This window comes from Artemia sp. Qi Xiang Cuo, chromosome 1 (genome assembly GCF_049724085.1).
Source record: "Artemia sp. Qi Xiang Cuo chromosome 1, ASM4972408v1, whole genome shotgun sequence".
Taxonomy (NCBI): Eukaryota; Metazoa; Arthropoda; class Branchiopoda; order Anostraca; family Artemiidae; genus Artemia; species Artemia sp. Qi Xiang Cuo.
In genome coordinates this window covers 19,291,479-19,303,536 of record NC_142794.1, presented here as the reverse complement: position 1 = coordinate 19,303,536, position 12,058 = coordinate 19,291,479, and the positions used below count along the sequence as shown (strand labels likewise).

At 34.9% G+C, this 12,058-nt stretch overlaps 2 protein-coding genes across 4 annotated transcripts in view; both read right to left on the bottom strand.

Moving 5' to 3' along the window:
* LOC148956085 (uncharacterized) overlaps positions 1 to 7,194 on the bottom strand; it is a 46,992-nt gene extending 39,798 nt beyond the window's left edge. For all 3 annotated transcript variants that reach the window (XM_089092764.1, XM_089092724.1, XM_089092817.1), the window contains exons 1-3: positions 7,109 to 7,194; positions 4,530 to 4,649; positions 3,510 to 3,814 (exon numbers count right to left, since the gene is read on the bottom strand). In XM_089092764.1, coding sequence (XP_088948890.1) covers positions 3,510 to 3,814; positions 4,530 to 4,649; positions 7,109 to 7,192 — 509 coding nt within the window. In that variant the 5' untranslated portion in view covers positions 7,193 to 7,194. The remainder of the gene's footprint in view (positions 1 to 3,509; positions 3,815 to 4,529; positions 4,650 to 7,108) is intronic.
* LOC148956083 (mitochondrial import receptor subunit TOM70-like) overlaps positions 1 to 12,058 on the bottom strand; it is a 390,465-nt gene that overhangs the window by 229,491 nt on the left and 148,916 nt on the right. The window lies entirely within an intron of this gene.

Here is a 12,058-nt window from a genome sequence, read left to right as displayed (position 1 = left end):
GGAGTGGTAGGGGGACAGTCTATTTTAGGTACTACTATCCTCAACAATAATCAAATTTTTAAAAAGCCATTTTGTTCCAAGCAGTCAAAAGGTCTAATAAGTTTGCCTCCGGGGATACCATACCCCCACGGCTGCGGGACAAGGGCTGCAAATTGTACAATTTTCCCATTGTTAAATGCAGGATTGATCATTAGAAAAAGGAGAATTGTTTGATCCTGGGTGTGTTAGAAAAGGCAAAGGGTATTAAGGTGAAACTTCAGAGAATGTTAAAATTAATCAAATAACACTATGTGCACTATCAAAAAAGGATTCTATACAATATCTTAAGAACGGCTGAGGATATTAAGTTGAAACTCTCAGGTTATGTTAAGGGGGGATGTTGAAAAGTAGTCGGAAGGCAACAAGCCACTCTTGCCCTTTAAATACCCTCTCCCCTCATCACTGATAGAAATTTTGAAAAGCAATTTGTTCATAATAGTCAAAAGGTCTAAAAAGTATTCCTCCGAGGATGCCACCAACCCCCCCCCCCCCAGAGCGCTCAAGGCAAGGAATGTAAATTATGCAATTTGTCCATTTCCAAAAATGCAGAATTTATCATTAGGAAGGTTGGGGGGATGTCTAATTTTTTGTGCTACAAAAAAGGCCTAGGGTAATGAGGCGAAATTTTGAGTTATGTTGAGGGATATGTTGAGCTAAATCAAAATAAACTACATACGTCCAGGTTAACAAAAAGCTACAATATCTTGGAAACAGGTAAGGGTATAAATTTAAAACTTTCAAGGCCATTACTATTGCAACAGCTATTGTGATTTCTATTTCATTTACTTGTGACTGTAACTAAGATTACTTGTGACGGCGATTACCTTCATCTTAGATAATTTCGGAGACCACGCTGCCTTTCCAGAAATATCTGGTATTTTTTGTGAATTTTCTATACACTGTCTATTAAAAAGGATTTTATCCCTATTTTGAACTTTTATTTTACCTTCAGCTGCGACTACTTTCGACTTCGACTACGACTACTTGCAACTGTGACTGCTACAACTCTCGACTGTGACTGCAACTACTTTTACTTGTGACAAACGACGGGAAATATCGAGGGGAATATTGAACAAAACCAAAAACCATTATGTACATGCTTTTTGTCAATCAAAAACCATTATGTACATGCTTTTTGTCAAAGGGGCGAATCATCAATATATCAGAAATGGCAATATATAGAAATATATCATCAATATATCAGAACTTGCATAGCATATTCAGGGCGATATTCAAAATTGACCAGCAGACAGCCAGCCCCTTCTCAACTTGTCTGGATGGACCCTCCCCAGCACTGATCACAATTTTCAAAAAAAAACATTTTGTTTCTTCACGGAATGTTGGGGGGAAGGGATTTTGAACTGAATCAAAGTATTCTATGGGCATCCAGATTTCCAATATGGGGATCTACAATATCTTAGGAACGGCTAGAGGTATTAACTTGAAACTTCCAGATCCACCGCTACTACAGCTACCATTATTACAACTATGACTGCAACTGTGGCTAATTATGAAAACTTGCGACTATGACTGCAACTAGTCCTACTTGTGACTAATTTGACGAGATGTTGATGGGGAGTGTTGAACAAAATCAAAAAACACTATGAGCATGGTGATTTTCAAGGTAGCAATGATGGAATGGTAAGATATTGCATAAGCAATAAAGGTTTTACTGCTGAGAGTAGCTGAAGGTCTTAACTTGAAACCTTCAGGACCATTATTTTTACAACTACTGTGACTGCAACTCCAACTACTTGCGACTGCGACAGTTCGCGACTATAACTACTTGTGACTGCAGATATTAGCAACAGCGACTACAACCTACACTACTTGCAACTATCCCTGCTTGCGACTCCGACTATTTGCGACTGCAAAAACTTATGACCATGACTATTTGCATCTATGACTACTTTCGACAACAACTACTTACAACTGTGACTACTGCGACTACGACAACTTAAGACTGCAACTGTAACTACTTAAGACAGCAAATACAAATACAACTCGACTGCTACTTTCGCTGTGACCACTTACAACTACTACTACTTGCAACTACGAGGGAGAAAACTTGCAACTACACATAAAACAACGTGTGACTTCAACTGCTACAATTTCCTATTCAGAATACTACTAGTAGTACTGCTACTACTACTGCAGTTGCAACCGCGACTGCAAATTCTACTGCAACTTCTACTAATTCAACTACAACTATTGAACCAAATCAAAAGATTTTAACTCAATCCTGCTTATCAAAATGGCAAAGTGTATGTATGTTGTCAGAAGTGTCTACAATATTCCACAAATGGCCAAGGTTATTAAATTGAAAATTTCAGGAAATTTTGAGGGAGGCATTGCACTAAACCAAAAGACATTAGGTACATCTAACTTGTCAAAGGGTTGTATCTTGGCGTAAGACAAGATAAGTTTTTTTTTTAAAATAGCCAACACAAGCTCGGCTGGGTTGAAGTTGTATTTTAGAGTCAAAATAAAACACAAAATAACATCAAAAAAAGTTTAAAAACAATCACATTCTTCATTATTGTCAAATTCAAAAACTGAATAAAATTCAAAAACGCACCAAATTGTTGTAACAATCTTTTTTTTTTACTGCACCAATATTTTGAACAGTGAATCAACTAAATTTTCTCCAATTGATTTTCTATACATTCCAAAGTAATCCGTTTAAAAGAGGAATGCATTGTTGAAAATTAATTGCACATAAACCTAATAAAATTTAATAAAAAACCTAATAATAAACCTAATATTTATTAGGCTCACAAGCCTAATAAAACCACATCGTTTATTTTAAATGTAATGGAATACAGAAAAGAAATTCCTCGAAGTATGAATGGTTTTAACTTCACTGTTACGATTAAAACAGAAAAAAAAAAAATGTTTTTAATTCAGTACCAAACAAATGACAATCCACCGTTAAGAATTTGAGGGGGTGGTAGGCTCGCTCATCATTTCTGTTCCTTTTGAGTTTGATTTGTTAACTTATTTTAATTTCAGCTCAATTTAGGTTTTAATAGCGTTCTTAACATTTCTTCTAAAACTGAATTTTTAAAACGAATTCTGAGAAAGACGAGAATATTATTTTACGATCCATTTAGTATTAAAATAAAAAGATGAAGAGTTGAAGAAGGGAGCTTTTTAAGAAGGTTAATAACCGAGATGATAAAGGCAAAACAATGTGTTTTTTTCCACACAAAATGGAATTACAGTAACACTCTCGAAAAAAAACTCTCGAAAATTAGGGATTTCTTATTTCCGTTTCATATATTTTTTTTTGAATCAACTACAATTTCCACGACAAATCAAATAAAAACTATAATTTTCTTTTTTATTAGGCTTGTAATTTCGGAGCAATATAAATGCACATCTGTACTTTTTTTTCTTAAATAGCTAAGAACTTTACCACTACCTAATCCGTCACTAAAATATATAAAAAGTAAAAAAAAAACTAATACCTTTCGAGAGCCAGCTTTCTAACGCTTTCCCTTTGTACTTTAACCATTTCAGCCCTTGTTATTTCAAGTTCAGTCAGCGCGTTTTGCAGACGGATTTTCGTAGTCTGTTGTTCTGCAGACGTAACTTCTAATCTCTGCTGTATATCTGACTCAGCCTTTTCAAGAAATTCAACCATTTTTCTGGCTTGTGAAGATATTTGCTGACTTAATTTTCCAGTGACTGTGGGAGCTACTTCTTCTTTATCACCGTTGAAGCGACATGGAGGGTTACATATTTGGCTTTCAAAACTTTGTTTTAGTTTTTCCTGTTATAAAAACAAACAAACAAAATCAGTAAGAAAATGGTATATGAAATACAGGACAATTTATTATCTGTCCATAGTAGTAGGCTACAGTCAATTTAAATTAATTTTAGGGGTGAACAAATTGCAACAATTTTGATTTTGGCATCATTCGAACCGGAAAAAAATCTCTCGAACATAGAAAAAATCGGCCAAAACCGGTCGGTGAAATTGATGGTGAACTTGCCCTTTTAAAAAGTCGGTAATACGAAAATCTGGTACATAGATCACGAATATGTACTCAGTTCTATGTTTTTGACCATCCCTGAGTCGTTTGCCTCCTCACGCACACATATATACCCAAGCGATAAAGCATGCATTAATGTATATTGGATATAACATGAACTCGGATCCACGCAAAGAAAATTTACACCTATGAGGAAATAATAGGAAAAAGTCGTGTCCTGGTATCTTGCATATTCCCTCCCCCCCCCTCCCCGCGCAAACCCAATAAATAAATGGGTTTGCACACATCTCAAAATTGTTTGGCATCTGCAATGTTCTTCAACGCTCTTTGTGAGAAATCATTCAATAAATTTGGTGATGCACTAGAACAAACTGACCCATTTTACCGATATTCGAGTTTGAAAGAACGTGTAAGCAGTACACTTATTGATCAATTTTGGCTTCTAGTTAAGTTGTTAGTTACATTCAAGACCCAAGATCTTGAATTACCTACCTCGTTGGTAATCGCGTACGATGAATGAAGCCATATGTCATACGACGTGTCTCTAAGGTGAGGAGGGAAAACATTTACTCGCAACGTCTCATTTGTTGACGAAACCGATTCAGCAGTAGTCTAAAAAAAGAATAGATCTTCCATGATAAAAATTAATAATAATGATAATTTCATAAAGAGTATAATTTATAGTAAATAAATTAATAAATAACAAAAATAAATTTTATCTAATATTATAATAATATAATATTTTATGAAACAAAACACACAAATATACAAAAATATGCAACAAAACAATCTATATAACAATATCATCAAATTTTAAAATATACAATTTAATTTAATAGAAAAAAACATGCCGTTGATCATACTCCTAAATTACGGGATTTTTCTCGTGATTTTTTCGTATAATTTACTAATTATTTATATATTTAATATATTATATATTTTATTATTAATATAATGTATTAATTATTTTATATATTTAATATAATTATTTAATATATTTACTATATACGTATAATTACGTATAATTTACTAATTTTTTTCGTTTTCCCAGTTTTTGTCGTTCCCCTGAAATGTATATTTTTTAGTTTAAAGACTTAGATCTTTCTATTTTCATTGTCCCTAATCAGCTAAAATGTGGCATTTATGAGTATCACAGGGAAAATTGCCCAATTTCAGGAACAGGGTCAAGCCTAGAGTTTATTGCTGATTGAAAAATTTAGAATATGAATTCTTGAATTTAGAACCTATCAACTTTTTGTTTGAGAAAGAGGAGTAAATCTCCAGTCTTCATAAAAGAGTAGGCCTATAGGCCTATAGGCCTAAAGTCTATATCATAAAAGGCCTATAGGCCTTCGCTTTTTTTCACACGTATTGTTTGACTGGCTCTTTGGGTAGTAGAGCTGTGATATAATAAAAATATACAACCTATGACTAAATAATTCCTCAAGTCTTCACTCGAGATAATAATAGACACGTTAGTTGATAAAAATAAAACATGTCACTCAAGCCAACTGTTTCAAAAATAGCTGGAACCCTATACAATGAATAACTGAGGTAGGAGTGTAAATTGAAACTCATTTAAACTGTATAGATTATAGCTTACTATAAGGAAACAAATTATTAAACATACGTCAAAATGAGCGAATGAAAACTTAGTACAGTGGTAAAATAGTGTGATAGAAAATGGTTGAACATCCTCCAGAGTCATTGTTGGCACATAGGGTGTCAAACATATTATGATGTTTCAGTTACTGGTTCTTTTTAACAACAAACAGGTAACAAGCCTGTCACCCAGCAAGCTGAATCTTGGTACAAAAATAAAAGATAAATAAGATAAAATTTGAGTTTTAAACAGTGCATTTTAGTCCGGTTTTCAGAAAAAGAAATTACTTTTTGAAATCTGTATAATTTTAGGTGTCAAATCAGGAAAAATATGAACTTCAAAATGTATTAATGCCTTTTCAATTTCTTTGCAAGAAATTGCAAAATGGCAATTTTTCAGAATAAGCTGACATTTTGGACTGAGTCCATTGGTGCACAGAGCCTCAATATATTCTGAAGTGAAAAATTTAAAACATATTAATTAATTCTTTTCAGTGCAGATTTTGAGCTGTTTTAAGAGCACGCAAAACCACCAGTTTAATATAATACATTTGGAAACCCCCTCTATTACTTGACGATCTAGGTATTTTTCAGTCTTATATTTAGTCTTTAGACACAAATGCTTATTTCAGACAATCTGGACAGTTTTGATTTAAATTTACAAGTTGTCTTTATCTTAATCAACCACTGACACACATGACTGACGTTGGTATAAATAGCCTATATTTGTTCTCTGTTTTTTTTTTTTTTTTCTGGGCTGAAAAAAAAATCTATCTAGGTCAAGAGTTTGAGAGAAGTTGGTCAGAGCCCTAATTTTGGGAAAAAACTCCTGTGAGTGACGCTATGTTTATAAACATTTCAACAGCATAATTTATATAGTTTTTTCCCTAGGAGTGGTTGTATTGGTTTTAGTATCTATAACGCATGCAAAATTACACAAGATGGGAAATGAGTTTCAACAGATAAAGAAGAAGGTATGGAACAAAGAACAGCAAAAATCCCTCGGAACAGCTAGAGAAAAAGGCATCAAACTATAAAACACCAAAAATCACATTGAATTGCAAGAGAAAATGTTGCTCAACGAAATCTGTGGCTAGAAGACAAAGCAAAATTACAATGGAATCAAAAAACATGTTGGTTTAGCATGTCTGAGGGGTTGATCAATAGACAGGAAGGAAGCATTAATTTTTAGTGTCTGTGATATGGGCAAAATTACACTAGATGACAAATGACTCTGAACAGCTAAAGAAAGAGGTATGGACCAAGAAACAGCAGCAAATCACACATAATTACAAATAGAAATGTGACTTAAAACTATAGAATAACCCAATAATTATGGTATTGCATAATCTAAATATTTCAGATATTACACAAGATTAAGAAAAAAAACGAAAGGACTGGCAGAATCATCACTGGAATAACACTAAAACAATGTTAAAAAGTAATAATTGGCAGAAAAAGTAGCCTACCTCTAAAATTGTTTCTCTGACAAGGTTTTCAAGAACAACTGATGTTCCATCTGCTGTAAGTTGATTTCTAATAGAACTATCCATCATTAACTGCAGAAAGATAAATAAATGGTAAAAAGAACAAAAAAATGATGCGATGAACAAACTAAGCCACTGAAAAAGAATTCTAAAATTTGAGGAAATCATTAAAAGAAGAAGAAAACTTCGAAGTAATACTACCTGTGCAGAAAAGAAGCAGACCCAACTTAGGAATACTGCAAACACTGCTGAATAAGTGAGTACTCTTTATCTTTATAAAAACAAACAAGCTAAGATTTTGCAACTATATAGGTGTGGAGAATTAGAAAATGTTGTAGAAAACCAGTTTAACAGAAACAACACTAGCTTTAGCAGAAAAAATCTTAGTAAAAAAATGGACATGTTTGGCTTGGCAAACAAGACCTGGCTAGTGTTTTGTCAAGACCTGGCTAGGTCAAAATTTTTAGCAATTATTCCCAGGGATAAAGGGATTGCAATTTTTTACGAAAGAGGGAAGAAAGCTAAAGAGAACCCAATAAAAGCGCAGCAACTTAGCTTGTCAGTTACTGATTTGAAACGTACACCCACAAGTCCCAGTGTTCATAGATCGGTTGAAGTAGAAAACCATTCAGGCACAATTTGTCTTGACTGTCTATTTGCCTTTACATTTTTAGAATCATAATATAGGCAGAGGAAAAGTCTTGTTTTTGTTGAGGGGGGGGTCTCTATGGTGCTGAAACTGGGCCGGCAGCTGCTTCTGTTTGTGATGCCATAGATGTGGCCCAAACAAACTTCCTAAGATGAATCAAAGGGGTCAACTGGTATTACTTCGTCTCAAACACCCAACTGCTGACTTTCTCTAGCATCCGATCTGTGAACATCTAGGGATTTATATGTCGGGCTGTTAACCTCTTGGTGTAATAAAATTAGAAGATATGGTTTTGGTTAGACGGAGGCTGGTCTGTCCTGAGTGCAGACTAAGAGTTTTTTCCAACTCAGTGAAATGCGGAGGGTTCAATTGTTCATTTCACGCAGGAACTGAAAAGTGTGCAAAAATTGATGCAATTAATTGGACTGATAACTGGTTGTGTCCTGATTGTTACTCAAAGAACAGTTCAATCTTACAGGTAAATCCTTCAAATTCACCATTTCTACCTTCTCCTCGTACCCCACGTTCTCCTAATTCAAGAGCTAGGATTCTCACTATCCTTAAAGAGCTTAATAATGAATCACCATTGGCCCTCCTGTCACAGAAGAAGATCCTATCTTTCCAATGCCCCAGTCAAGAAGAGACACTCCCATCTCTAGAGGCTTCTAGTCAGACTGAGGATAACACCACTTTGTTTGTTAACCCTTCTTCTATTCTTTGCGGCACTAGTTACTTACACACCAGCTCACGTGAGGTATCAGTCCAGACCGAACCTTATTCAAGTCTTCGAAATGATGACTCTACGCATCAGAATCCCCCTTTTAGAGACTTTGGGTGTCAAACCGGAATATGCACTATTGAACCTGACTTCCCTAAACCAATGTTTGCCTTGTTGGAATTAAAAAAACAAGCTAGAAGAGGCATTAAAACAAATTTTGAGCATTATTTCTCACCCACTGTCTATGAGACAGTCCGATAACGCAAGTTTATTGGATCAACCTATCTTGCGCCCCCTCCCCTAATTTTTTTTTTTGGATCAACCTATTTTGCAAAATTGATTTAATTCCCATAACTGAGGTCCAAGCACAGAGCCCTAATTTATTGAAAATGAATAACCACTCCCAATCCATTAGGCTTCGTCCTCATGATCTTCCCCTAGGTAAAAAGGGAGGTGGAATAATATTATTTGTAAATAATTATCTCTTTCCTAAATTAATTCATGCTCCTAACCTTTCAGATTACAATGAAATCATTTGGGTAAGTGTAAGACCCAAAGTTTTACCACACCCTTTTAATTTGATTGGGTTTTGCTGCTTCTATTCTTCTCCAAATCAAAATGCTGCACAAAGACATCAATTCTACCAGCAACTCCACATTAGTGCTGACTTTGTCCTCTGCAAATTCCCAAACACTGTTATTGTCCTAGTAGGTGATGCTAATGATCTAAAGTTAAAGTCTCTTTGTAGTTCCCTCAATTTGAAACAGATAGAAAAAATACCAACAACCAAAGGAAATTCTACCGTTGATTTGATTTGCACCAATATGCAGGCTTTCTATGCCCCTCCTGTCCCTTTGTCCCCGTTAGGAGGAAGCTACCATTTTTGTTTATTAATGAACCCTCTCCACAGCTTTAATCATACTTTTTCTGTTACTGAGTTCTCTTATCGTCCAATTTTCAACGATGGCCTTTTCATATTCGGATCTTGGATTACTAATGAAAACTGCCTGGCTCAGGAGGGCGACAATGACATCAATGTTAAAATATCTTACTTCCAAAATCTAGTCAAAACTAAATGAATAGATTCCTTCCCCGAGAACAAAGTAAAAACATGTTCTAAAGACAAACCGTATATTACAAGCCAATTAAAAAAGCTAATTAGAATTAAAATGAATCTACTTAAGAATGGTATAGCATTCGAAGCTAATTCACTGCATAAACATATAAAAAAAGAAATATGTAAATCTGCTTCTTCAAATTACAAATGTAAAGTCCAGGATTTATTTTCTACAAAGCCAAAACAATGGTATAATAGAATAAAGAAAATTAGTGAGAAAATACATAATAATATATATTTCCATATCCAAGAAGACCCTTCAGTTACAGCCAATGATCTGAGCAAATTTCTTTCCTCCATAGATCAGAACAACCCTCCCCTTTCTTTTGACACTCCTTGTGATTTGTGCTCTCTCAATTTTCCTGTTATTTTGCCCTTGGATGTGGAGGCAAAAATTAAGAACATTAAAAAGTGCAGTACTTGTCCACTAGACATCCCGATTGTACTAATTAAAGCCTTTGCTGACAATCTCTCAGAGCCTTTGTCCTTACTATTATCTACTGGTAAATTTCCAAATTGTTGGAAATTAGGTTTTATTACTCCCGTAAAAAAGAAAGGTAACAAGCAAGATTTTGATGGTGTCTGTCCCATTATTCTTACTCCATTTTTTTCCAAGTTATATGAAAGCTTTTTAGCTGAGTGGTTGAAAGTAAAGATAATTCCAAATGTTGACCAAAAACAATTTGGAAACCTATGCTCTACATCTACAACCCACTATCTTGTTCACCTTATGGACACAATATGTAACACACTCAAAAACACAATACCTGGCTCAATGTTATCGCTGTTGACTGACATAAAAAGCTTTTAATTTAATCAACCAATATATACTAGTAGAAAATCTATCTAATGACTTTCAAGTTGACCCTTATTTAATTAGAATGAAATTTTGATCCCCCTGAACATGGCTGGGAGCGCCCTTGTGGAAGACCCCGGTTCAGATGCAGGGACAGCCTTACCCAGTATCTCTCCATGATTGGTACTGATGTCCAAGAAGCAGTCATGCTTGTGCAGGACCATTTGGAATGGAGGTGAAGAGTCACATCTCTCTCTACACTGGATCAAAAGTAAGGAGCAACATTAAAACCTAAGACGAACAGAAATTATTATATATATTTAAGGGGTGCCCCCTCCTCAAGAACTCGCTCTTTACGCTTAAAGTTTTTTTTTATATAGAATTAAAAAAATCTTACTATACTAGTTGAGCAGCCTTTGTGTTTCAGGAGTCATTCATAAGGAATTGGGACAAATATCAAACTTTAGCGTAAAAAGTGAGGTCTTGAGGAGGGGGCAACCCCTTTCATATACGTAATAAGTTCTGTTTGTTTTAGGTTTTGATGTTGTTCCTTACTTTAAGTTGAAAAAAAATAAAGGCCTGTTGTAGAGAAAAAAAAGCCTTCAAAAAAGGCCAAGCGGGAAACTCTTGAGCACAGGAGAGGAACGTTGTGCCTCCGTTTTGAAAAAATGTAATAATACACCTTCGCACCGATAACATTTTCCCCAAAAGACAATCCCCACCCAGACAGCGCCTGCCATAAACTGTTTCTCCACCCGTTTCTATCTTCTCCCCCATCCGTTGCTTTACCTCCAGGTATGAAAAAACCTTTGTTTCCTTCATTACTGATAAAATAAACCACTAGTTTTCCCGGTGGCCGGCTCCTCCCCCCGGAAAATACCCCCCACCCCTCGGAAAATATCCCCCTGTGGAAAATATCCCTCCGGAAAACACCCCCCCCCCCCCCGTGGAAAATAAGGCTTTCCAAATTTGGGCAGTAAGTAAAGTATTTGGGCAGTTTAAAGTCAGAAAGTAATTCCTTTCTAGGTATGGCCACTAAAAAATTACAGGAGAATAGCGAGGTATCTGGAATATTTTTAACTAAAAAAGAAAGAAAAAAATCCCAGTATAAATGAAATGTAATTTTTTTATGTGTTTTTTCCAAGTGTTGAGTGTTTTTTTTTTCAATGACCGATTTTCCAAGTATTAAGTACTATTATTAGGTTAACGTAGTGCTTCACTTAAGTGTTTTATGATGATCGATGATTAAAGCTTGAGTTATTTGTTCCTTTTATTTATGTTATTTTGCTATGTTAATGGCCGTATGTTGGCTTTAAAATACAATTCTCTATCTATCTATCTAATATGCAGAATAATTGTACAAAACACATTTTGCATGCAGACTCGCGATACTTTACCCCCCCCCCCTAATATGCAAATCTATAGCCCAAGTTTATTTCTAAAGTAACGAAAAAACTGGTGTGCTCTCGAATTTTACAGAGCGTAAACTTGAGTGAGTGGCGCATAATCATAATGTCAATTCATAATGTTAAATCATAATGTCAAATAATAGAGCATAAAAAAACTGTTCTCTCTCTCTGAATTCGATTCTCTTACAAATAGGAATTACAGTGAAATCACTCCTTATATTGAATCTGGTTGCTATGGATTGG